The following is a 27,376-nucleotide window of genomic DNA, read 5'->3' on the forward strand; positions in this document are numbered from 1 at the left end:
TTAGCCATTATTGTGGTTTATCTCTTCATTTACTTGGATCGTCTTTAATGTCTTTCAATGAAGTATAATTTTCTCCATAAATCATGCACATTTCTTGTATTTTTCCTAGGTAACTATTTTTATTACAATTAGAGATGTTAAGTTTCTAATATATTTTCTACTGTTTATTTTGGGCATAAAGGAGGGTGCTTGATTTTTCTATGTTGCTCCTATATCCAGCAACCTTGATAAAGAGTGTTTTTAACTCAAAAGGAAAAAAAACCCACTTTATTGGGAGAAAAATTGGGCTTTACAGCATAACAATTCACAGATATGTCATATAGGAAGCCAAACATACTTTGTTCCTCTAGCATTTCTTAGTATGCACAGCTTTCTGATTTTATACTTGAAAAACAGTGATGTTGTATATCTATAATAGTTGGAAGTTAGTCATACGTAGCACATCAAACCCGTCTCTGGTTGTAAACATTTCAAGGAGTACTTTACCACCACATTGGAAAGCCCAGAAAACAACCCACATACAAGTAGGTAAACTTCAGGCAGATGACCTTGTTACCAGTTCTGTTTAACTGTGGACCATACATCAACTTGACCTCAACAAGCAATGAAGTGTGAGGGGCAGTGGAAGCACGTGGATTAAAACAAACAAACAAAAAACCTGGCTATCAGCCTTCTCACTTGGGCAAATCAACCTCTCTTTACCTCAGTCTTCTCATTTGAAAATTCAGGATCATAATAAAATGTCGCTCACAGGACTGAAAAGATGAGATACTATATCTACATCATTTAGTGCCACCCTGCACAACCCAGACACTGTACCATGCTGTTTCTCCATGCACTTTATACGATTCCACCATGCCGTCAAGGAGAGTGTGGCAGCCGTCCTGTCCAGCCTTGGTCTTGGCCAGTTGGCATTTGGAGCCCATCATGCTGTCCCTGTCCGATTTGATTGTGTCCTACAACATATGTTTCTCCCTTGACGACTCTGCAATTTAGATTGTTCTGGTGATAGTTTGGGCCCATAATAGCTGCAGGGAAGACTTACTGTGAAGCTAATGAGGCACAAACTTCAGACTCACTTCCCTCACTTGCACGGGCTCTTGAGAAAGACGTTAGCAATTGGTTTATTTGGTTATAAATCTTGGTAAATTTTGTAAAAACAATTTGCAAAAGTAAGATCTATTCACTGCAATCAGTTAAGACCACTACCTCTTTCCACTCTGTTTTCCTTCTGTAAGATTTCCCCTCTGTCAGATGACATCAAAGTGGTTACAGACATTTTGTTCTTTCATGATTTTGTGTATATATATACACACACACACAAAAGAGGGCTTAAACCTGTATAACTTCAGATCCCATAAAAGCTGAATCTGTCCTCCTCCCCCCACCCCCTGAATCTCTGTTAATAGCTATGTTGTTAGGTATAAGTTCATATTAAAAATATACTCTCCGAACATATTCAATTGAACAGTCAGTTCTGAGGGGCTGACCTGTCCCCTTTTGATCACTCCTATCAAATACTTACCACATACTCAATACAAAGGGTTCATTCTGTAAAATGGCATTATGCGAAGGGGGTACATAAATTCTTGTGGTGGTGAAGAGGAATATTTTCTTATTTAAGATTGTGAATTCTGACTATGGAAACCAGTCTGTGGTATCTCCCCCCAACAGAGTGTCTGGGAGTTGTGGGTGTTCATGTCTTATCTGAATTTGCCAAGGGTCAGTAATGGCTGCTCATTTTATCTCTGAAGCCCACACTGTACCAGTATATACTGACAGCTTCTTGTTCCCTAAGTAACTTCATCTTCTTCATTCATTCCCTGCCTCTCCCTGTGCCCACCTACCCCATCAGGGACCAAACGTTAGAGATTTTCTTGGATGTACAGGTAAGTCTTTTTTTTTTTTTTAATATTTATTTATTTATTAGGCTGTGTAGGGTCTTAGTTGTGGCATGTGGGATCTATGGTTGAGGTGTGCGGGCTCTAGAGCATGCAGGCTCAGTAGTTGTGGTGCGTGAGCTTAGTTGCCCCGTGGCATGTGGGATCTTAGTTCCCTGACCAGGGATCAAACCTGCGTCCCCTGCATTGGAAGGTGGATTCTTAACCACTGGACCACCAGGGAAGTCCCTGTACAGGTAAGTCTTAAAAGTCCTATTTTATAAGGAAGAAAGTGTTCAATTATAGACTCTGCTCTACTTTTGTGTCCCAAGTCGGAGTTAAGCCAATGTATCACAGACTCGAATCTCCCTGAACTCACCCCTCCCATGCTTCCCTGCCCCAACCTGCAGCCATACACTGCTGAATCCCTGGTCCCATGAGCCTTGCTTCCTCAATAACCTCTGAAGAGGCTATTCAAGTTCCATTGGCTTGAGGCCCTTGATGTACTGGCAAACTAACACACCAGCAAGGCTAACATGTCTTGAGCCATTGACGCCCACGGAGAGCAGAGCAGGAGGGGCTGGTGGGCAGGGAGGACCCCAACACACTGCACAGGTGAGGCTCTGGGGACCTCCAGAGCCCAAAGTAAAAAGTTCCTGAAAAATTGTTGGAGAGGAGTGTGAAGCTGAGCTCGCCTGCAGTCTCAGGGAGATCACATCAACTCCTGGACTTCAGCACCTTGGCAACCACAAGTCTGTTCTCTATGTCTGTGAGTCTATTTCTGTTTCTTAGATAAGTTCATTTGTGTCACATTTTAGGTTCCACATATAAGTGGTATCATATGGTATTTGTCTTTCTCTTTCTGACTTACTTCGCTTAGTATGATAATCTCTAGGACCATCCATGTTGCTGCAAATGGTGCTATTTCATTCTTTTTTATGGCTGAGTAATATTCCATTGTGTATATATACCACATCTTTATCCATTCATCTGTCGATGGGCATTTAGGTTGCTTCCATGACCTGGCTATTGTAAATAGTGCTGCTATGAACATGGGGGTGCATGCATCTTTTCAAATTATAGTTTTGTCTGGGTATATGCCCAGGAGTGGGATTGCTGAATCATATGGTAATTCTATTTTTAGTTTTCTGAGGAACCTCCATACCGTTCTCCGTAGTGGCTGTACCAGTTTACATTCCCACCAACAGTGTAAAAGGGTTCTTCTTTTTCCACACCCTCTCCAGCATTTGTTATTTGTAGAAGGAATTTTACACATCTTCATTCAGCAGGTGCTCACAAAATTAGTTCATTTCCAATTTTCAAATGGGGAAACTGAAACTCAGAAGCAAGGTGACTTGTTCAAAGTAAAACAGACAGGTCTCCTGACACCAAAGTACGTGCTTTAGTTAAGACTTTGAGCCTTAGAATCTAACACTCAGATGAAGCTTTGCCACTGAAGAGACTTTGGGCCTGTCTTTAGTCTTCTGGAGCCTCAATTTGCTCATCTATAGAGTGGGAATAATAATAACAGTACCTACCTCATAGGGTGATTGTGTTACATGGTATCATGAATGTGTCTGGCACAGGGTTCATGTTAAATACATATTAGTTACAATATTATTATCATTATTCTGATACTTCAAACTGCTTCCCTATAAACAGACTCACTGACTGTAAAGTGTCTACCACACAGTGGACACTCAGCAAATATTTGAATATGTGGGCTAAAGAATCATTTGATTCTTATCCTAGATTAATTCCTGAATCATTTTTTCCAGCTGCAATCAGGTCATCATCTTAGTGATCAACAACATTATTCTGCCCTCACCCAACCCCATTCCCACCCCCATCAGCTGACTCAGCAGAGCCAGGCACCAGGAGAGGGCCGCTAACTCGGGGCAGCCAAATGAGGAAAATGCGTCTGCTTCTGGATGGAACGTGCTGGAAGTTGGACAGGTTCACCCCTTATTTACCACGCTTACAAATCAGTTGGAGAAATCCCAGATTTGTGGCAAGACAGAGGGTTTGTAAACCAGGAAGAGAAGCGAGGGCTGCCAAGCACGGACCGGCTTCCAGGGGATCAGCAGAGCTGCAGCTCCACGGACGAGATGAGGTCAGTCGCTCCTTTCTCCAGGGTAATAAGTGACAGAGACAGAGGCGTGTGGGCCAATGGAGATTAAGATTAGAGGGAATGTCCTTAATAAATCCGCCAATGGGAAGCGGTTTTGCTTCTTCTGTCTCTTAGGGCACTAGACCAACCACTCACTGGGAAAACAAGTTTTGGTGCCAGAGCCTTCGGTGGGTTCCAAGGCTGCCTTTTCAGAGACAGGTACTTGAATGCTCCTGCTTTCTGCTCAGGGGTGGTTCTGGACCTACTCCACGAGTTTGGGGGGTGTGTCTAAGGGGGATCAGGTGACAGAGATTCACAGGTCACTGGACCAGAATGTACCCCCTTTGCTGGGTCACTTTTCTCTTCCCTGGTAGCTGGATATTCTCAGCCACAGGTTACTTTCCCTTTCAACTTAATTTATTCAAGCTATTTTGAGAAAGTTGCTGGGCAGGGGAGGCCTTGTGAAATAGGAAAGCCGGTAAGGGGATAGGTGTCTGCTTTCTACCTCTAGGGGCCACGCACAGGACTACGCTCCTCAAGCTTGCCCCCCCCCCATCCACTGGTCTGCTCCTTGCCCTGGACCCTTCCCTTCTCTTCCCTCTGCCCTGGCAATCCTGTTCCTTCTCAGCTAGCCAGCCCACTGGGGAGCAGTCAGATAAAATTATGGCTGAGGAAACTGTATACTGCTTGAGAAATGGAAATAACACACACTAAACCACTTTGGAAGACTTTACAACATCTCAGTGCCAGAGACCTTCAGAGATGGAAGTGAGCGCTGACTGCCTTTGCTGTACTCACAGGGGAGCGAACCACGCCACTCCCTCCTGAGAAAAGATGAATTTTACGTGCAGGTGGCCGTGTTTTGTACCACATGACCTGATGCCCTGGCTATTGCTGACTGGACAAGGAAGGGCACCTGTGCCAAGGGCAGATTTATAGGCTCTGTCAGCCCAACAAGCTGGGCTGGGGCTAGAGCTTTGTGTAATAGGGCTGGTGACGACCAGTTGGACTAATTGCATTTTCTCTCTCTGGTGTTTCCACCTGAGACCTATTAGGGGAAGTTAGCTGGAACCAGAAGTGGAAAGATAAGCAGGGAAGCTTGGGGGGACACGGGAGCTGACAGTGGAGAGGGCTCAGTGGACTCCTGGTGCTCAGAGGTGAGGCGGTGGGAGAGTGTTGAACCCTCATCAACCCTCTGGTTTCCACCCTGGGTGCCGGTCTCAGGATGCCCAGCCCAGACCCCTGGATGTCTGTCTCCTGCATTTCCATATGCACTCTCGGAAGAAGCCCCCTTTACAAGACCACCTCAGTGCATCTCTGTTATTTACCACCCGCAGGATCTAATAAAGAATTCACCCGGCCTGGTTTACAGATGAGGGAGTGGAGGCGAGGAGACCATGGCTAGCTCCCCAGGTTACGGAATCAGAACTTGAGTCCACGAAGGAATCCAGGCTCCTTACCTGGAAAGCCTGCTCTCAGAGGATGGGGTTTCAGGACAGAGGTTTTTGTGGGAGGAGTGGGTTTCCAGTTAGAGTGAAGAGCAGGAGAGATGCTGAGTTCCGCTGTTCGGACTTTGTGTCACATTGTTAGAATTAAAGAGCAGTTTGTAAACAGTAACAGCTGAGTTCTAAAGTGCCCCAGGGTCTGGGTCGCGCCCTCTGCATGGCTGCTCCTCAGGAGGTTTCTGGGAGCAGATGCAGCAGCTCTGCTGCTCTTGTCCACCTCGCTTATTTCACCAACCTTCCCTAGGCCGTGTCCACAGGGAAAAGGGTTTAGGAATGAATGAGTAGAAATCCACCCCCAAGGGCAGACTTACTCAGCTGTCCTTTGTTCTAAAGGCAACTTAGCCCCAGGTTTGGGACTCATGTCTAAACTCCATGGAGACCTTGTTGTCCGTACCCTGACATTTAATGGAAAGAGGGCTTACAGGGAGCTCTCTTTATCCCATGAGAAATGCCGGCAAGAAAGGTCGTATTTGGAGAGGCTGTGGACCTAAGGAAAGAACCTTCAGGGCCAAGCTTTGTACTGGACGGAATAACTCTTGAAACAAGGTTTGTAGCTCACACTGTGCCTCCTCACAGGCCCATGGGTACAGTACGGATTGCAACTGTGGGAGCTGGTGTGATGGGACTCTCCACTGCCGTGTGCATTTCCAAACTAGTCCCGCGATGCTCCATCACAGTCATTTCAGAGCAGTTCACTCCCGAGACCACGAGTGATGTGGCAGCCGGAATGCTTATTCCTCCTGTTTATCCAGGTGAGAAAGAGATTTCTGCTCCTCTGTCAGATATGATGGACGTTAGATAGAATGACGTTGATGGAATTCTGTTGAGAAAGACAGCTGGATGTTCACGTAAGTGTAATGTGCACTTTTGACATCTTGTTGGTTCATCTGTTAGGAAAGGCTCAGTTATGCAGCAAGACAGAAAGAACCTTCAAATCTTAGCAGCTTAAAAAGCAAAGGTTTATTTCTTGCTCATGCTGTATGTTGATTGAGCATCAGCAAGGGTTCTGTTCATCACTCAGGGGTCTAAGCTGATGAAGCAGCCAGAGCCTTGAATGTGGTCAGTACCTGTAGGTGGGGATTGAGAGCCCTGAGGTGTCTTGCCTTAGCAATTAAAGGTTCATGGTCAGGAAGCAACATTCATCACTTCTGGTGACAGCTCATTGGCTAGTGCTAGTCACATGCTCCCACCCTTCAGAAGGAGGCCAGGAAGTGCAATTCTATAAGGCTCCCAGAAGGTAGACAGCCAGAGTATTTGGTAAACAGCACCAATGGCTACCACAGTTGGTAACTGGTAACTCGAAGTCTTTCTACTGATACCAGTAGTGACCATCAAGTCAGAAAATACTTGTAATGGGACTAACATTATCCTCACTTCTAAGCCAGTTTAAAAACAATCAGTCAATATGTATTCAGGACTAAAAATGCATTGATTTTTTTTTTAATTAATTAATTAGTTTATTTATTTATTTTTGGCTGCGTTGGGTCTTCGTTGCTGTGAGTGGGCTTTCTCTAGTTGCCACCAGCGGGGGCTACTCTTCGTTGCATTGTGCAGGCTTCTCATTGCGGTGGCTTCTCTTGTTGCGGAGCACGGGCTCCAGGTGCCCAGGCTTCAGTAATTGTAGCACGTGGGCTCAGTAGTTGTGGGTCGAGGGCTCTAGAGTGCAGGCTCAGTAGTTGTGGTGCACGGGCTTAGTTGCTCTGTGGCATGTGGGATCTTCCCAGACCAGGGCTTGAACCTGTGTCCCCTGCGTTGGCAGGCGGATTCTTAACCACTGCACCACCAGGGAAGTCCCAATGCATTGATTTTTAAAAACACTTTCATGCGTCCTTTCCATTCTGTATTCGTCATACGAAATGGGAAGAGGAGGAAATAGCATTAAATAGGAAACAAAATCACTTTGCAGCTAATGAAGTTTATACTCAGTGTCTTCACTTCCTCATTTCCACTCTCCTTTCTCCCCTTTAATTTTAGTTTTTATTTTTGTATCAAAGTTATACATGGACATAGTTTAAGCAGTCAAATGATTATGTTATTACAAAAAAACAGCAATCTGGACTTTGAAAATTGCCCTATTTAATCTGGAAACTCATGTCTCCAGTTCAAGATACAATCTCTGAGTTACCCAACTGCCGATCCCTCCCTCCTGCCGTCTCTGCCTTTCTGTCCAGAACTGCTGTTTTGCTGGGCTTCCTGGACGAGTCCTCCCATTGGCTCAATTTTTTCCCCTTCCTATTTCTATCTTTTTCTCTTTCTATTTTACTTTCTGGGAGATTTTCTCAATTTTTTCTTTTTGCCTTGCTGTTGGATTTATTATTTCTACCGTAGCATTTTTAATATTCCAAAGATCATTTTTATTCTCTGAATTTCCCTTTGTTATACTATTTGTGTTCTGTGGCTGCAATGTCTTATCTTTCTGAAGACACTAGTAATAGTTTTAAAAGTTTTTCCTCCCTGCATAGCTTCTGTTGTCTCCAAGTTGTGTTTTTTTATTTGATGTGCTCGTTTTTCATGTTACAGGTTTTCCTTGGCCATGTGGTCTGGCCATCTTTACCTGTCTGTTGACCTTTAAGAACAGGATCCTAAACAGCTGATGGGAGTTTCTGGGTCCTTGCGTAGGGCTCGTTGCCTTGAGGCTCACTGGAGTGAGATGGGAGTGCTGTTTGGTTGGAGAACCTCTGATGTCATTATATTTAAGTCTTTCTTCTTGGGCAAGTCATGTTTCCCAGAGAAGAGGCTTCCAGTCCCCTGGCTAGGGTGGGTGAAGGCCTGGCTGGCAGCATTCTAGAAGGAGGGGGAGAAGAGGTCTGAGGTCTTAGCATGTGGTTTGCACATGTTTCCTTAACACTCTTGTTTTCACTAGGGTATTCCTGCCTTTGCCTGCACTTGGTGTTTTCCTAGTCCAGAGACACCCCCTGCTTCACCTAACAGAGGATAAACCCATTTTCTGCCAGAGTGGGAAGGGCAGTCGCCTCACTATTGCAATCCAGGAAATTGGCTTTGTCAGCACCCGTGATGCTAGTGTACCTCTTGGGAGCTGCCTTGCAGGAAACAAGCACAGGAGCCTGGTGTGTTTGCAGAATGCTAGTTCACACTGGACACCTTTCTTGTGACCAGAGTCCTTGTGTCCATCTCCCAGGCATCCCCTTGTATGCATCAGGCCCAGGTGAATGGTGAGAAGGCTGCCTGATAGTCATGGAATCATCTTCAAATAAGGAGACTCACCTGAGAGTTCATTCAGGCCCCTGAGGCCCAGCTCACCCTTTGGCTGGGTGATTGGGGCCCCTGGATCAGGGTCTTTCTCTCTGGTGCTGCTAGATAGACTTTGGTTTTCTCTCTGGGCTTCTTTCAGACCAGCCCCAGTGATGAAAATCTTCTGTGCCCATAAATGTCAATACCATATGGGGACTATACTATCCCATAGGTTTGTTGTGAGGATTAAATGAGTTAATACATGTAAAGCACTTAGAACAGTGCCTGGACGTAGTAAGTGCTATGTCAGCACTTGCTATTGTTATTACCGCTACTCTGGCTACAGTTTTCTTTTACCAGCACTTGAACATGAATCAGGTCCCAGGCTTGCTTTACCCACTGTTGAACTGGAATTGTCTATTCTTTTGGGGTGACTTTTGCAGTATGTGAATAGCAGTCACTATATTGTTTTTTAAGGTTTGGAGTGGGAACGGGGGTGTGCATTTCAACACAGCCTCGTACACTGTCTTAGATTGTTGGGGTATAATCCATATGAGGTCTAATTTAGTTCTTTGCAGTTTATTATTTATTTCCTCCTTATTTGTAAACCAGTAGACCCAGTCTGCAATTTTGGGAGTGTTGAGTTCACACGGGCCTATGTTTAAAGACAACAGCACAGATCCACTACTAAAGAAATATTTACTGGCTCCTGAGCAAGTGAATTGCTTTAAAACCTGCTACTGAAATGCCCTCATTCACCTGGAAGCAGGATGCCTCCAGGGGCTTTTCGTCTCTACCGTGAGCTCTAGGGACATCTCTCCAAGCAAAGCTGACCCAGTATCCTCTCTGCTCAGTTCCCCCATCTCCTCTGTGTCTCCCCCTATAGCAGCCCCTCAGGATTACTGTTCCCCAGTCCCTGGCCTGACCCTGGACTCTTTCTCATGACCTTCCCACAGGGATCAGACGGCCAAATACTTCATCCACAGTTGGATTTGTCAGTGCTTCTGTGTCATGCTTGCTCTCTGTGCCTACACTGGACACTATTATTTTGGGGCTTGAACCCTGACCCGTATTTTCTCCCTGGCAGGCCTGGAACCCTTCCAGAGCTATGTCCAGATCCAATCTCCTGTACACAGGCAGGGATGCCTGGGAGATAGGGGGCACTGTTCCACAGGACTCTGACAGAGAGGTGTGGTCCCGGCACACCCCTGGTGACCCCAGGAATGCTACTCCAAGCTGGTCTATGATTCCATGGAATGGAGGGGAATGGAGGTAATGGCAGCCGTGGATGGGGCTGTAGGGAGCTCAGTTCCACAATGCAGGCCTTGTTTCCTTGTATCAGAAGGGTGAGCAACCTTGGCTTCCCACTGACGTTCAGTCTGTTCTTCGACCTGGTTGATCTGGGCCCCACAGATCTCCCCTTATCTCCTGCCATGTTTTCAGCCCTCAGGAAAGAGGCCCTGGGTTCTTTCTCCTATCATCTCGACTGTGTGGCCAGCTGGATGCCTCAGCCAGATTGGCTAACTTGGCTCAGATTGGTTATGGACCTTTCAAGGACCTCTGAAATATGCCTAGTGCCAAAGGCCAATACGCCCTTTCCAGCTGGCCCATATGTTAGATTTTTCCCTCATCGGTTGATTTCCCCTCTGTTGATTAATAATTATATGAACCGACCCTGACAGCAAGTGTCAACATTCAAAACTCTGGTGGCTGACTGATCCTCCGCCACAATGCGGTACTTTATCTAAATGTTCCTCCCTGCCTCTTTAGTTTTTCCCAGTTCGTAGGAAGGAGCTTCTCTGAAGATAGTCATTGTCATTATTTTCCTTTCTGTTCTGCTTTGCTTTTCTCCACCATCACAGACACACCCATTCACAAGCAGAAGCAGTGGTTTAAAGAGACTTTTGATCACCTGTTTGCAATTGCCAATTCTGCAGAAGCTGAAGATGCTGGTGTTCTCCTGGTGTCTGGGTAAGAGAGGAAATCTGAAGTTATTTTAGAATTTAGAGTGATCTTAACAGACTTTAGAGTTCAACAGAAAATATCACTGAGTACCTGCTATGAGCAGAGTGCTGAACTAGATGTAGGAGGATTTAGAAGAACATTTTAGGCTTTACTCCAAAGAACTCAAGAAAGACAAGTTATAGCATTAGACTTTTAAACAATAAACAACCATTATAGTTTCTCATCACAAATGCTATTTTGAGTTTCCTCAGGGAATATGCAGTGATTTACAAATATGGCTAAAAATATATATAGCAGGTAAACACTGAGTTTGGGTTATATGGGGCTGATGGGGGGGGGGCTGATGGAAAGCAAACAGGTGTGATTGATATGGGAATGGGTGCAGAGGCCCAAGGCACAGGCACATCTTTCTTATTTGGTGTCCATGGAGAATGAAGTGTTCCAAAAAAGCAACTATTATAGGTCACTAAAGTTACCTTTTAAAGTGCCATTTGGGAAAAAATATTTGTGAAATGGTTAGCAAGCTTCATTTGATTTTTCACATCCAGTTTCCGAAGAAATGCAAAATTAAATAAAAGAGTTTAGAATATTAAACATTTCTACCAGAAACTGGCACTTCAAATATGACAATACCTTTCTATATCTTCTCAAACAGAAATCACTAACCATACTGTCACTTTTAAGTTACGACATAACACATACATTGTCTGTGTTATTCTATGTGATAACACAACTATGCCCTACAGCCTTCTGAAGAACAGAGGGATGTCTGCCTTTTACTAAGTTCTCAAAACCACTGCACCTTTTGTGCTGTTTAAAAAAAAAATGTCCTGTCTCCTCTTTTGAGTTCAGGCTGTCTGCGGACATTTTCTGCTGGTGAACATACCTGCATCAGGCAGATTTCTACTCTCTTCCGCTTCTTGCTCTCCCTCACCATCACAAACACCAAACGCTATTGATATCACTAATTTCTCAAAGTCCCTACCCAAAGGAGCAGCTTTACTTCTCTACCTTCTAAGATGGATTGAAACTGTAACTCTCTCCAGAGCCAGTTGATAAGCCACATAGAAACATCGTTGTCATTGATTTATGGTCACACTTTGTTTTTGTCCAAACCCAGCACGACCCAGTCTAATTCACAAACATCAGCTCTCAGTAATTTTTGGAAACAGTTGTGTCCAAAATTCAAATGTCCTTTCAAGAGCAAGACTTTGCCACTATTGAGGATATTAAAAGGAATGTACTTTAAGCCATTCTAAAACAGAGTTATTTGTTTTCCTCATATGAATGATTTTTATCCCACTTGCTTCCAAAAAGCATTTGAATCAGTCAAGTGAAGATAAGGGCACAAATGTCCTATGCACCTTGGCATAAGTATAAACTTTATTCATCTACTTATTCCTTCAAAACAATTTACTCAGCATTCACCAGTATCAGGTACTCTTCTAGGAATTAGGGAAATAGAAATGAGCAACTTAGTACATATTGCTTGGCATATAGTAGATGCTCAATAAATATGTGTTGAGTGACTTTTTAGGAAAGACAGACATGGTCCTGCCCTCATGTAGCTTATGTTCTGTAGGGAATGTCCTAAATCTAATGAGTTACGTATGAGACATGAGTCACCAAGGGAAGAGTACAGGGTGCTATGGAAGCATTTATCTGGAGAATAAACTTGTTCTGGTAAGTTATGAGAAGCCACTCAGAAAAAAAGTGATGTTTCAGTGGAGACCATCCACATGAGTGTAGGTTAGTCTGCTGACCCTGTAGAGGTGAAGGGGACAGAGATAGGGTCCAGGGCAGAGGAGGCAGCATTCAGGTAGAAGCAATAGTACATGCATAGACCTGAATCTAGGGTGACTCTGGTGTGTTGGAGGGACTGAAAAACGCCTAGGGTAATGGAAATCCATTGAGGGATTTACACAGTGAAGTAACTGATCATATTTGCATTTCAAAAACATTCTGTCTGCAGTGTGGAGAACAGATTTGTGGAAAGAGAGATGATGGTGGGATAGATTAGGTGTTGATAGTGGGCATAGAGAACAGATGGATTTGAGAAATGCTTATGAGGAGATTAGATGGGACTTGATAATTGATGGCATGTAGCGGGTGAGAGTGGAGAGAAGGTCAAGGATGATTCTCTGGTTTCTGGAGTTAGCACCTGGGTGGATGGGGAAGGGGGGAGGGAAAGAGCAGTGGGCATGGGGTAAATGTCTGAGACATGGGGGTAGACTTCTCCAGTAGAGAGTAGGCAACATGGGTCTGGATCTGGTTTTGGAGCTCAGGAGAGAGAAGAGGAGATAGAGTCTTCTGAGTGTTTGGCCTATAGTATGATGGTGAAGACAGGGAAGAGGACAATCTAGCCCAGGGAGAGTGTGCAGCATGAGACAGCAAGAGGGCCTGTTGTAGAGACCTGCAGCAAACAACATTTATACCTTCCACAGGAACCGTATAGAATGAATTACTTAGAGATATAAATTCCAGTACATTAATTACCATAGCATTAGCAACCATGTATAGCACTCAAATGACTTCCCTTGCCACTTTAGAGCAGGCATGCTTTGCAACATTTATTCCTATTGATGTAAAGAGCCCGATACTTATAAATCCAAACATGTGCCTAGCAGCTATTGATAGCAAAGTTATAAGCTTCTTGTTAACAACTAATATCTTTCTAGCCTCATCAGCCCCAGCCATGACTGAACGATAACAGGGCTTGTCCTGACAACTCCTGGCTTCTCTTATCAAGAATGTAACGTGATGATCTACAACTTAATTCATAATTCACAGCCCTGTCTCCTGCACCACCACCGTTGCTTCTTCTAACTTAGATATTTTGTTCAGAATTGAGGCCAACCGTTAAACTTTTGATGGTTTACTTACACTTTATGTAAAGCATTATGCAAAACAGAAAAATCTTTCCTCAAAAATGCATCATCATAAGTAAATAAAGAAAATCTGGGCAAGAGCTTTTTAGAAAAAGAGAGTTAAATTCAATCTTTAAAAGGCACACAACTTTTTAAATGTCTTATTCCAATGCCGCACCCCCCACCCCCGCCATGAACATTTTAAATTTAGCTACTGAGTTATCTGAACCTGAGAGAATTGAAGAATAATTTCTTTCTCTGTATGGGTATAAGAAGTGTGTTTTAAAAATGCTTTAGAGAATGTAACATGGAGTTCACTAGAAATTTCATAGTACTTCAGGAAATTTTTCCACTTTATGTGTTTGAGTTGGCAGATATTTCGGAGCATTCCTACTGAGGAAGTGCCATTCTGGGCTGATGTGGTGCTGGGATTTCGAAAGATGACTGAGGATGAGCTGAAGAAATTCCCCCAACATGTGTTCGGTCAGGCTTTTACTACACTCAAATGTGAAGGCCCTGTCTACCTCCCGTGGTTGGAGAAAAGGTCAGTTGAAGTGGCTCTTTGCTGCTTTCTTTGTCTGTCACACCCATAAATAACTTCATAGCTTCTCTGTGGCTCCTCAGAGCTCTTGTGCACTGTGTCTTGCTGTTCATTAGTGGCTAGGGCTTTGTACAACATTCTGAAGACACTGTGCCACAAGGAGTGAGTCATACCCAAGTTAGTAACACGTCCATCTTCTGCTTCACTGTGCACCTTGATGCACGATTTGGTCCTTCTCTCCGCACCAGTAAGACCCCCTCGTTGAAACAGTATCTTACTTTGCTCATCCGTAAAGTGAGATGTTTGGAGAATATGCTTCCAGCTGTAAAATGATATGATTTACTCTAGTTCTTTCGAGAATCTTAGGCTTATTATAAGTTATTTTTGAATTTTTTTCTCATTAGTGAAAAAGAAAATAACCCCGCTATTTTATTTTGTTATGAGCAAGAACTTTAAAAGTGAGGGCTTATCTAAATTAGGTAATTGCTTCCTTACCAAGTTCAGCCCCAAATTTCATGATCTTGCATTTTGGCTTGGTTTTCAGGACTTTCTGTTTCCAGTTGGTTAGGAAACACATCAAGGGTATTTTTATTTAAGACACATCAATAAATCTCTCTTTAGTTTCATCTTGAAATTGCAAGCATGTTGAAGGTTGTGAAACTTTGGCCCTTTCAATCCCCAAGTCTGTATATTTGGTAGATGAATAGGAACAATGCAAATTATTGGGTAAATGTTGGAAAAGTGACTTCAGGTAAGCAGTGGCAGCAATGGCTTGGTCCCAGATGTAGGAGATAGGATAATTAATTGGAATAATTAATTAATTCCCTAATTCTTTGTTGAACTTCTATGTATACCTAGCACTGTGCTAGAAGCTAGTCAAAAATGAAGGATAAAATATGATCAATTTTCTTAAGGAATCCATAGTCTATTTGGGGATGATGGTGTATATATGTGTGTGCACATTGATATACATGTTAATTAACAATTACAGTAACACATGTGATGAGGGTTAAATACAAATTTATGAAGGTGGATTGGGAGTGCAGAGGAAGGAACCTAAGTCTGTTAGGCACATGCTGGGAGCACCATGATATATTTTTGTAGCTTTATAAGTGCTCTTTTCACTTTTATCTCTTAGCAATTTATATGGGACTTTTTTCTTCTTAAAGTGCCAGTTTCATAAAACCTACACTTTTGTGCCTTGTCGCTGGCCCATAAACCCCTGTTTGTATGCCAAATTTAAACCACTGTATATCAGCTGATAAATGAACATTTGAGCCATCGTGTGATGGAGTTACCCATCAGCCAACATTCCAGTTTCAGGGCATCACCATCTTTTCTGAGTGGCAATGTTGTGTGGTGTTGCATTTTTGTCTTTATATTATAAAAATGCCTGGAAAAAGAACATTGGAATTGCTAATGCTATTGATATGTAGTTGGGGTATCATATATCTTAATAAAATTCAGATAAGGGGAAATTATTAGGCAAGCCGTAAGTGGGAGAGCTCTGTTGTAAATATATACATATTTATTTTGGGCCACCCTCAGCCAGTTTCACACGAGAACATATATTACCTGAACAATGTGTTCAAGTATCACCTTCTAGAAAACAGGCCCCTTATTTCCATAATAACCTTATTTTCGAGCCTAATCTCTAATTGTGGGATGAAGGCCTGGGAAAAGTCTTGATTTTCTCTCATTAGTTGGAAGCCTGCTGTCAGCGTTTTACTTTACTTAAAATAACCCTGAGCGAGTGGTACTTTGTGCCAGTGGGAGCCACCTCCCGGGTGCAACGCCATCGGGCCTGATGACCAGCCAGCTGGAGTCGTGCCTTGGAGCATGCTGTTTCCTGTCTGTTTTTAGGTGACAGAGTCAAGGAGAAGAGGTCTGAGGGGCTGCTTTTGTCCCCATAGAGTCCCGGGGAGGACTTTTTAGGTCCATTTGTTTGATATACATGTCCACCATGACAGTGGGTGGGGACATGTGTGCCTCAGACAGACAGTACACACAGTACACACTGTTGCAGGGAAGCCACGAGGAGACCCTCGTCCTAGCTGTCCCACCCCCGCCCCACCTCCTGCTTTGGTACCCCCCTAGGTCCCTGATACTTCGTGCTTCCTCTTAACCCCCAGTGAGGGGCCTGCACAGACAGTATGCAGGGGCCTCCTCTCTGTAAGATTGGTCAGCCCCCCTTCCCTCAGGCCCTGGCACCTGACCAGAAGGCCAATGTGGGGGAGGAAGAGGGTCATCCGTTCCCTTTACTTCTGAGGAAGGCTTTGTAGGGCTGGGACTCCTTTAAGCCCAAGGCAACCCTCTCAGAGCAAGGACTTCAGGCCAGGTGGGAGGCCAGGCAGCATGGTGGTGAGAGCGTGGGACCCCTGGGGCTCCCTCTGTAGGCTGCCACCCACTTCCCACCTCGGATGACCCAGCTGGGGAGCCATACAATCCCTGCTTGTTCCTCACACCCAGGGTCTGTTATGTTGCCTCCTACGCCCCTTCTACACAGTGTGAGTGTTCAGCCTGCAGCGTTCTGACTCAAAAACAGGCATTTTACTTAGCAAGCCGCATAACAATGCCTTCAATTTAAGCTCTATCCTTCTGAAATAATATTAATTTCCAGGAAAGAAAAAAAAACTTTATAACCACAAAGTAGATCGTTAGCATTTTTCAAAGAACAGAAGGAATCATCCGCTTCTCAAAAAAAAAAAAAAAATCCAATAATACCCAGAACAAACAAATAAACAAAACCCCCTGAGGGTTAATCAGCCATGCAGATCATGTTTTATATCTTTGGCCAGTGGAGTTATATTCTGCTGCTTTGTACTTGCCCTTCCAGGAAATGAATCACAGAGGCAATAAGTCAACTGAGCCTGTCTCTTCACCAGGCATCCTACCTAAATAAATCATCCCGGCTGGAGCAGGATGGTCCTGCCTTGGGAGACATTCAGAAAGCGGCGTGCCCCATTTCGGTGCTGGGGGCCCTGTAACGTTGGTGCGTTGCCTTCTTTCCAGCAGGCCACGCCTTATTCTGTGGCCCTGATAAGGGCCCTGCAATGAGCACAGCACTAACCACACTGAGCTTCTCTCCCTGCACTTTCCTTCCCACTCATCTAATGAGTCCTCCCTGTTACTTTCCCTGCAGGGTCCCAGACTCTTGTCTCCTATAGCTTCTGTTCTCCTACTTGGCCTGACTCACAGCAGTGCCTATGCCACTCCCTTGACAGTTGGACAGAAATACGGATTGTACATCAGGCATGTGACAGGTCATCCCTGCCTAGCAAATGTCCAACTTGCAAAGGTCCCTTCCTGTGCACAGTAGACCCCTGCTCCCCCATGCCCAACACACCCCGTGCCCACCAGAGCACAGCCTTCCTTTTCCAGGCCCCTAGAGAGTTCCTCCTACTCCTAGCATTGGCCCCTGGCCCTTAACTAGAGGAGCCATGGGCAAAAGTTGGCCTTAGACACAGGTCTAATATGAACTCCCCACTTTCTTCCTGGTTACACAAGGATGAGGCAGGAGGGCACCAGCCAGGAAAGTGGAAAATGATGGTGTTTATTTTTTTTTTCAATTTATTTATTTATTTATTTTTGGCTGTGTTGGGTCTTTGTTGCTGCTCCTGGGCTTTCTCTAGTTGTGGCGAGTGGGGGCTACTTTTCGTTGTGGTGTGCGGGCTTCTCATTGCGGTGGCTTCTCTTGCTGCAGAGCACGGGCTGTAGGCGCACAGTCTTCAGTAGTTGTGGCTCACGGGCTCTAGAGCACAGGCTCAGTAGTTGTGATGCATGGGCTTAGCTGCTCCGCAGCATGTGGGATCTTCCTGGACCAGGGCTCGAACCCATGTTCCCTGCATTGGCAGGCAGATTTTTAACCACTGCACCACCAGGGAAGTCCTATTTTTTCTGAGGATGGCAACAAGGTTAGTAGGGAATAGATGGAGGCTGGCTGTGGTGCAATGGCCTTGGGGGCTTCCACTGGGGCTCCAATTGCTGCCCTAAGGCAGTGGAAGAGGGGAACCCCACCTGCTGGACTGACTAAGGGTGCACAGCTGCTCCCCTCCGGACCACTCTGCCCATAGAAACCCCAGGCCTCATCCACACCTCCTCCCCAAAGGGAACAGAAGCTGCTCTGTGACTGAACAGGGCTTAGACCGATTAAAATAAGTTCGTGCAGTGGACAAGGCAGAGATGGATCTTCCGAGAAGTGGGAAATAGAATGCAGTTTATTTTATTAGAACATGCATTGCAGCAGAACGAGTGAGCAGTATGGTCATCAGATGAGGTTAAAATTATCAGGTTAAAATTATATGGTAAGAGAGACAGAGAGAGACAGAGAGAGAGAGAGATTTAGTTGCTTTGTAAACCTAAAATGCATTTTAAAAATTCTAACTATGATATTTTAAGTATAGCTACACTAAGTGTCACTAGGAATAAACAGTGGATTTTCCCCCTGAATCTATATGCATAGCATTATTTGCCAACTGAGATTTTCAGTTAGTTTTCTTCTTTCTCCTTTTCTTCAGACAAATGGACTAAGAATTGTTAATTTCCTGATTGCTGTTAATAAAGTACCCTGCTTCAGGTTTGAAGCAAGGATGCCAATGTGGTGCCACTGTCTATCTTTTAGGATTCTCTAGAGAAACAGGACCAATAGAAAAAATATATATATATATAAAGAGATTTAATATAAGGAATTGGTTCACACAGTTATGGAGGCTGACATGTCCTAGGATCTGCACGGTGAGTTGGCAAGCTGGAGACCTAGGAGAGCCAAGGCTGTAATTCCAGTCTAAAGGCTGGCAAACTTCAGACCCAGGAAGAGCAAATGTTTTAGTCTGAGTCTGAAGACAGGAAAAAGCTGATATCCCAGTTTGAAGGCAGTCTGGCAGGAGGAAGGTCAGCCTTTTTGTTCTGTTCAGGCCTTCAACCAGTTGGATGAGACCCACGTGAAGGAGGGCAATCTATTTACTCAGTCTACCAATTTATGTGTTCATTGCATCCAAAAATACCCTCACAGAAACACCCAGAAGAATGTTTGGCTAAATATCTGGGTACCCCATGGCCCAGTCAAGCCAAAACAGAGAGTTAATCATCATATACCCAAACTAGGATTTCATATTGTCTTCAGTATTGGCCAACACTCATGTCAAGTCCACTAGGTATTGGGCATTGACCTGGGTCATAGGTGTAGTGAGAAGCATAAGATGTAGTCTCTCCCCTTGAGAAATTTATAATTTATTGATATCAGTCCCCTAGAATTTGTTGTGCTCACATCTTGTGAAGCACTGTCATGCCTATTATTTCACTTGAACTTGAACTTCACAGCCATCTCTGAAACAGGCAAGGGAGGTGTCATCCCCATAACACAGATGAGGAAACTGAGGGTCAGAGACAAGAGGTGAGTTGGCCCAGACCTCAAAGCTAAGCTAATGTGAGGCAACTGGGACCTAAACCCATGCTTTCCAATTCTACATCACCTCTCATTTGGAACTTACTTCATTCTGCCAAGTATTTACACTCTGTCTCCCAACTCCTTTGTCAATCCTGAGGAAGGGCACTTTGCCTCTAAGCAGTACCTTGCACACAGGCATTCAACCTGCACCCTGGTGTAGAGAGCTGCCAATAGTCTTTTTCTCATATTACGTCTCCTATATTCTACAAGTGACCTATGAATAAGATGATAGGACCTGGAGTTATTGTTTAATAGGTACATAGTTTTATTTTGCAAGGTGAAAAAGTTCTGGAGTTGGATGATGATGGTGGTTGCAAACAATGTGAATGTATTAAACTTAATGCCATTGAACTGTACACTTAAAAATGGTCAAAATGGTGAATTTTGTGTTATGCATATTTTACTACTATTAAAAAATAAGATTACAGAACTTGGATAAACCATTTCTTTTCATTCTTGATGTACTTGGTCCAAAAAATCATTAGCAACCACAACTGTTATTTAGTCCATCAGCTGCAAATATTTTGTGTTCCTCTTATGCTAGCATCCCTGTGGTAGACATAAGGAGGAGTGCATGTGAGCCCTGTCCCAACCATCTGGTTAGGGAGAACAGAGTAGTACACCGGAACATGCAAGAGTTAATTAACAACATGAGACAGAACGTCCAAGGCAGTAAATTTTTTTTTTTTTTTTTTTTTTTTTTTTTGCTGTACACGGGCCTCTCACTGTTGTGGCCTCTCCCGTTGCAGAGCACAGGCTCCGGAAACGCAGGCTCAGCGGCCATGGCTCACGGGCCCAGCCGCTCCGCAGCACGTGGGATCCTCCCGGACCAGGGCACGAAGCCGCGTCCCCTGCATAGGCAGGCGGACTCTCAACCACTGCGCCACCAGGGAAGCCCCCAAGGCAGTAAATTTAAGTGCTAAATAAATGGCATGAACAAAAAGTGCTTGGGGTTTTTAAAATACCAGGTTAACCTGGTATTTATTTCGCATCTAGAATGATTTAGGAACTCCATTAAACATAAAAAGGATGAAGCGGGTAGTTTGCTTTGAGTTTTTGAAATAGGTATTTATTTAGTTAGGTTCAACTTTAGGAATCCCTGGTTTCCAAGAATGTGAGGCAGTCAGCTAGAATTTGGCCTGCTTGGGCCCTGGAAGCTCTGGAGGTATTTGATCATTCGATGGTCTCCTCAGTTTTGTTTCTGAGTTCCTGTCCATCACTTCTGTAAGGGGTTGAGCAGGAAACTGCTATGGCTCACTTCATGGTCTCTCGTTCTCCCCAGGCTAAAAGGAAGTGGGGGTCTGATACTCACCCGAAGAATAGAAGACCTGTGGGAGCTTCACCCGTCCTTCGACATTGTGGTCAACTGTTCAGGCCTTGGAAGCAGGCAGCTTGCAGGAGACCCAAAGATTTTCCCAGTGAGGGGTCAAGTGCTCAAAGTGCAGGCTCCCTGGGTGAAGCATTTTATCCGAGATGGGAGTGGGCTGACATACATTTACCCAGGTATATCCAATGTAACCCTGGGTGGAACTAGGCAAAAAGGAGACTGGAATCTGTCCCCAGATGCAGAAATTAGCAAAGGGATTCTTTCCCGATGCTGTGCCCTCGAGCCCTCTCTCCATGGAGCCTGTGACATAAGGGAGAAGGTGGGCTTGAGGCCCACCAGGCCAGGTGTGCGGCTGGAGAAAGAGCTCTTAGCCCAGGGCAGCTGGAGGCTGCCTGTGGTCCATCACTACGGCCACGGTAGTGGGGGCATAGCCATGCACTGGGGCACTGCTCTGGAGGCCGCCAGGCTGGTGAGCGAGTGTGCCCAAGCCCTCAGGACCCCTGCTCCCAAATCAAAGCTGTAGGCATGAAGTGACAGCAAATGGCCACAGAAACTATTAATCAAAATATAATTTAAGTACCAGAAGAGATTCAAATAACTTTTCCATTGAATGAAAGTTTAATTGGACATGGCTTTGCTTTCAAAATTAGAAATGATGCAATATGTATCAGTAGACTTAAGATTAGTACTAATCTAACTTAGTACTAGACTTAAGTCTAGTACTAATGACATAGGGCATAAAGCTCTATTTTTGTTAAAAAAAACTTGCTATAAAGTAAGATTTCATTTAGATCTCGTGTCCAAGGATCTATGCCGATTCACATGGTTGCAGGGATTTTTTTTGGCTCATAAATCCAGAGGAGGAGATAATGTATGGAAAACACTTAACTCACTGTTGGTTGCAGAGCTGCCCATGACGCTTATAGGTTGCAGTCAAGTGAACACCATAATCCTTTAAAATTACACAGTGATATACAATTCAGGCTTATTCCATTTAGTGGAAGACAAAGCATGATTCCTGCTAGTGCTAGTGGCAACCTCTACTTCCTCTCAGCTGGTACTGATGGTAGAACATAGGGATGATGTTGCCTACAGATGTGGCATTAACTCAATTGCGGTCTGGGGTCAATCACCTGAGGGGTGTACTTTCCACTACCACAAATGATTGAGAGCTGGTTTGTTGGATGGTTGACTTTGCCTGAGCATTTTTGAAGATTGAATAGTATGTGCAGCCAAAGGGCTAATTTGCTAATTAAAATGGAACAATCACTCTGAATAAAATATAAACAAAGAGTTTTCTGCAAGTTGTTAAAAGGTACTGGGGAGGAGTGGAAATGTATCTCATGATAAAATGAGTTTGGGAATTGCTGAATTAATAAATCTAATCTGGATTCTTGACTTGGTCTTTAATCTGTTCATGTGTATTGTGAATTCTTAGGAGGGTTTTTGGCTGAGTGAATGGTAAAGGAGATGCTATTCATTGAGGTAAGGAAGCTTGGGAGAAATATATGTAATTATTTTTTTATGAGAATAGTCTGTTTTATTTGACATTTTCTAGGACTGGAGAATTTCTAAGTTTGAATATTTCTAATTTAAATATAGGCCTAAATAGTAGGCCTTAATAAGATGTAATGTGTATGGTGTTTATGTTATAGTTATCGGGACTTCCCTGGTGGTTCATTGGTTAAGACTCCACGCTTCCACTGCAGGGAGCACAGGTTCGATCCCTGGTTGGGGAACTAAGGTCCCCCATGCCTTGTGGTGTGGCCAAAAAAAAAAAGTACAGCTATCATTGAAAAGGTGAATGAAAATAGATACATGAGGGTCAAAAAAAAGAAATATGTGTAATTTTAATTTTTGGAGGATATGGCTTATGTTTAGTGATGATAAGTTCTATTTTAGACATCCTGGGGGGAGATGTGGAACTGGCAAAGAGAATGGGAAAGAGAAAGCCCCCAGCACAGGTCCATTCTTGCTGTTTTGTTCGTTGAGCTTTTGCATATGATTTTTTTTAACATCTTTATTGGAGTATAATTGCTTTACAATGGTGTGTTAGTTTCTGCTTTATAACAAAGTGAATCAGCTATACATATACATGTATCCCCATATCTCTTCCCTCTTGCGTCTCCCTCCCACTGTCCCTACTGCATATGATTTTGTTTGCAGAGAATGTTGTGCTGGGAGAGAGAAAGACGGAAAGAGCGGGCGTGCATGCCAGTGTACTAAAGGACCTTAATCATCCCTTGCAGTATTAAGGTTCCCAAGTTAAATCGCGTGGATTCTTTTCTATAGATTTCCACCAGGGGGTAGTGGTGTATCAAATTCAGATAAATTGGTACATTGGAAAATTTAGAAATGGTTAGAAATAAAAATTGGATACCAGGTGTGTGGAGTTTATATGCCCCAAATGCAATTGTTTTGAATTCTGTTTAAAGTATTTGAGAAATGTACAAGCTCAGATAGACTGAAAATACACACATCCATCCACACACTCACACATGCACTCACTACATATGACCAGTGAGAAATAATATGTTATGACAAATGGCATTTTGAAGAGGGGGAATACATTTTTTAATGGTTAAAAATGAAAATCTTCAGAATAGGTGTATTTCAGTCATTGTTACAGCAGTTTTAAGTGTACTCAGTTGTTCCTTATGCCCACAGTTTAGATCCTGCAGCATTTTCATTTCCTGTAGGTAGGTTCATACTCTATGACTATTGCCTATTTGCAATGGTCTAAGCAATTACTCTAGTTTAATTTAACTCTGCATTTTATACAAGACTGAAAGATTAGAGGTTTCTTGGGAAAGTGGTCACGGGGGCATGCCCTGATTTCATTTTTACTAATTGATAAATATTTGCTCCTTCTCTTAAAGGTTAATTCATTTCGATCAGTACCTGCCAACCTGGGTTGCACATTAAAGTCACCGGGGAAGTTTGAAAAACTAATCATTCCCAGCCCTGCTCTAGTAAATTAGCATTTGTTGGGGGTTGGGTAGGGCCCCGGCAACAGTATTTACTCATAACCCGCAGAGTTCTATCCAATAGCTGGGACTAAGGTTATGAGCACTGTTTTACTCCTCTACTCACGGGGCTCTGCCACTTCTATAACCACTCGCCTCCCTTTCCTTCCTCACCATCTTGGGGCATTGAGCTAAGAGGGATGTTCTCACTTATGCAGGTGTGTTCTTAGGCACTCCTGGACAAGGTGGTAGGTAGGAATTAGCTGTCTCCCAAAGTGGCTCTCTAGAAATGCTGGGAACCACATTGTTGGCTGTAGGTCAGCTGCCCAGAGACAGCTGCCTGTCTGAAAGATGAGAGGCTGAATATACAAATGGACAGTGGCCAGACTATACATAAAAGAACTCTGATCCATGGTCTGCAGCAACCTGCCTGGGAAACTAACCTCTTTCTTTACAATAGCCAGCAAGGGAGCCAGTCTGCTATAGGTCAGATTTGTAAGAAGCTAAATTGCTATCTCTAGTAACAATCCAGAAAGTTAAACAATCATTTCTGGAACAATTGGTTCCAAATGGCCAGTACTTGGTTAATAACTGCCAGCTGCCCCAATTTCTGTCCTGTTTCCAACTTAGGACCAACCAGAGAAAGCCAAATATGCACCCCTGACCAATCACACAGGATGCCCCACTTCTTAATAGCCTGCCGACAGCTTCCCCACGCCAAGAGCATCCATTCAGGGCACACCTGAAGTCTTCTCTTTTGTCACTATAAAGCTTTCCCACTCTTCTGCCTGCCTTGGAGTTATGGGGGCTGAACTCCCTTACTATAGCAAGCTCTGAATAAATAGTCATTGCTTTTCTCATTTGGCTGGTCTTTTTTTGGTTGTTGTTGTTTGTTTGTTTCCACAAAGATTTCCTGTTTTTGTAAGCTGAAGTCTTAGATCACTATGCTAAAGCCCGAGAATGGGCTCCCATTTTCTATGACAGATCATTTAAAAACTTTTTCATAACATGGAGAACAACCGATTTCCTTCTTAATCCCTGCTTTCAAGTGTCTGACATTTGTGGCTGAGCTAGGACCTGCTGCAGCCATGACCCAGTGGGACACAGCAGCTTTGCTGAACCTCTTCTTCAGCAGACAGAGGTTATGTAGACTTTTAGGATTTTATTTGCTTAGGAAGAAAAAGTTAAACAGAAAGGCCATAGCCCACTAGGACACGGTTGTACAGAAGAAAGGCTATTTTAAAAAATGATATAGGGCTTCCCTGGTGGCGCAGTGGTTGAGAGTCCGCCTGCCGATGCAGGGGACATGGGTTCGTGCCCCCGGTCCGGGAAGATCCCACATGCCGCGGAGCGGCTGGGCCCGTGAGCCATGGCCGCTGAGCCTGCGCGTCCGGAGCCTGTGCTCTGCAACGGGAGAGGTCACAATGATGAGAGGCCAGTGTACCGCAAAAAAAAAAAAAAAAAAAAAAGATATAGATTCTTCCTTTTATTGAATACATGCATTCAACCCAATTGATATTTGAACTTTTTTTCCTCAATCCATTAAGAGCTTTTAGAGAAAGGGAAGAAAATGATGGTGGGAGCTGTGTCCTCTGGGAGTTGTAGTTCTGGGAAACCTGTTCCAGGACTCTCATAACTTGTCAGATATTTGAAATGAACGTAGCACTTAGAGTATTTTTTTCTTGATTCCTCTCATCTTTCTTCTTGAGGGTGTGAATGATGGAAACACATTTGAAACCTGTTTCCTCTGGGTATCATTCACTGAGGAAAAGCTGAGGGAGATGTTTAAGTGGTCTCTTTCTTCTTGAAAAATCTCTGCAGTTTGCCACCAGGCCTGGGGGCTTTATTATCCTGAGTGACTTTGCTGCCTATAAATCACAGCCCTAAGTGGCTAAAGGGAATGAGTTAACCAAATGCCTGAAAAAATGTAACCAATGTTTCTTCGATTATTAGCAGAACAATTGACTTGCATCTGGTCAGGGCACCTGCAGACCTGGCCTGCAGTCGTTTTACCTATAATTCCACCACTCAGAGCCTAAATTTCCCTTGAATTACAGTTTTTACTCTGATGCATGTTCTGAGCTATCAGTCCACCCCCCAATTTTTCATGCGTCCTAGTATTTCTCTTCCATACAAATCCAAGTGGTCTGGCAATGGAACTCAGCTATTGTAGTGAATACTCCAAATGGTTTGCCTGCTCTACCCAGGACCCCTTTTCTGGGAAATCTGCTCAAACCTGGGAGTTCACTATTTGGGCAGCATCCCCGGTACCCTGCCTCTCTGGTTATAGTTATTGGATCAGAGGAAACTTTCAGGTAGGTTTAGGTTCAGTTATACGTAACAGAAACTCTCCCACATAGCTGCTTAAATAAGATGGGCACGCATTTCTCTCTTATTTGGTAGAAGCCTGGATTTAGGCAGTTCTGGGCTTGTGTGGGGACTTCATCAGTGATCCAGGCTCTTCCTGCTCATGTTCTGCTATCTCAAGGGTATGGTTCCAAGATGGCAGTTGGAGCTCCAGCCATCGCATCATTAATCCACCCCCAATGAAACTTTCCAGAAGACTCACACAATACTTTTGCTTATATCTTATTGCATAAGCCTACACTAGATTCAAATGAAGCTGGGGATGTAGTCTTTTGACTTTGTGAACAATGTAAAAGTCAAGGTTTTAGCAGGCTCTGCTAAAAGTAAGTTGGGTTAAGCTAGTCAGATTCTTAAGAATTTGTACCAAAGGATTCTAAAACTGTTTCCTGGTAATGGCAGGCTCTGGAGGCATGTAGACTTGGGGCAACAGTGCAGGCTGTTCAGGTTTATGTAGAGGAAGCAAGGCAAGAGAGAGAAGGCAAAGAAAAGCAGAAAATGGAGAGAAGAAAGCCCAAGGGGATGTACTTCGGGGGAAGCATCAAGAATGACCCAGGTCCTGACCCAGTTCCACTCCTCATGCTGTCTGCCTGGACAGTCAATTCTGCATTCCTCAGAAACCTCATGTTTTTAAAAATTGCTTTTCAGAAATTATTGTGTTAAGAAGAGAAAGGGTATGGGAGCTGGAGAGTTTCAGATTCCCCCAAAAAGAAGTTATTTTTTCCTGGAGCTATTAATGATACATATTATAGCTATAAGAGTAAAATCTTAATATCATGGAGCAAATCCAGCATTTGCTGAATTCTAGCTTTTACTTAAAAATCTTGTCCTTTCTTTTCCTAAACAGGGACATTTTATATATCCTTATATCCTTATCTCCTTTATAGTTGTTATTACCCTTTGTTAGGATAGACAAAGTCTAAACTACTCAAATAAATCTCTTGTGTTCTAACATTGGTGTTACCCTACCTCCTGAATACATTATCAGTCCCTGGTCAAGATCCTATTGTAATCAGTGGTATTCTTAGCAGTGCATATTTTGGCCTTTAATTAGTATAATTGAATTATGGCCAATTTGTATGACTGTAGGAGTAATATCTGTATTTCATTTCCTGTCTGTGGATTCTATGGGGAAATATTTTACCATAATCCCCTTTTCTCCTTGAGCCCATTAAGTAGATCCTCTCCTTTCAACCAAAAACTTTTGTCTAAG

At 43.7% G+C, this 27,376-nt stretch overlaps 1 protein-coding gene across 5 annotated transcripts; it reads left to right on the forward strand.

Moving 5' to 3' along the window:
• Window positions 1-1,822: 1,822 nt before the first annotated feature.
• Window positions 1,823-22,243, forward strand: DDO (D-aspartate oxidase). Of its 5 annotated transcripts, XM_004264725.3 has the most exons (6): window positions 1,823-1,889; window positions 3,659-4,209; window positions 6,072-6,247; window positions 10,550-10,658; window positions 13,887-14,063; window positions 20,789-22,243. In XM_004264725.3, exons 3-6 carry the CDS (start codon window positions 6,076-6,078, stop codon window positions 21,354-21,356), a joined length of 1,026 nt encoding a protein of 341 aa, XP_004264773.1. In that variant the 5' UTR covers window positions 1,823-1,889; window positions 3,659-4,209; window positions 6,072-6,075; the 3' UTR covers window positions 21,357-22,243. The 5 variants fall into 5 exon arrangements, with proteins under 5 accessions (XP_004264773.1, XP_033274550.1, XP_033274552.1 ...); XM_033418659.2 differs by lacking the exon at window positions 6,072-6,247 and having other exon boundaries at window positions 3,659-4,015; XM_033418660.2 differs by lacking the exons at window positions 1,823-1,889; window positions 3,659-4,209 and adding an exon at window positions 4,830-5,147.
• Window positions 22,244-27,376: the final 5,133 nt, after the last annotated feature.

This window comes from Orcinus orca, chromosome 12, assembly GCF_937001465.1.
Source record: "Orcinus orca chromosome 12, mOrcOrc1.1, whole genome shotgun sequence".
In the NCBI taxonomy this organism is placed as follows: domain Eukaryota; kingdom Metazoa; phylum Chordata; class Mammalia; order Artiodactyla; family Delphinidae; genus Orcinus; species Orcinus orca.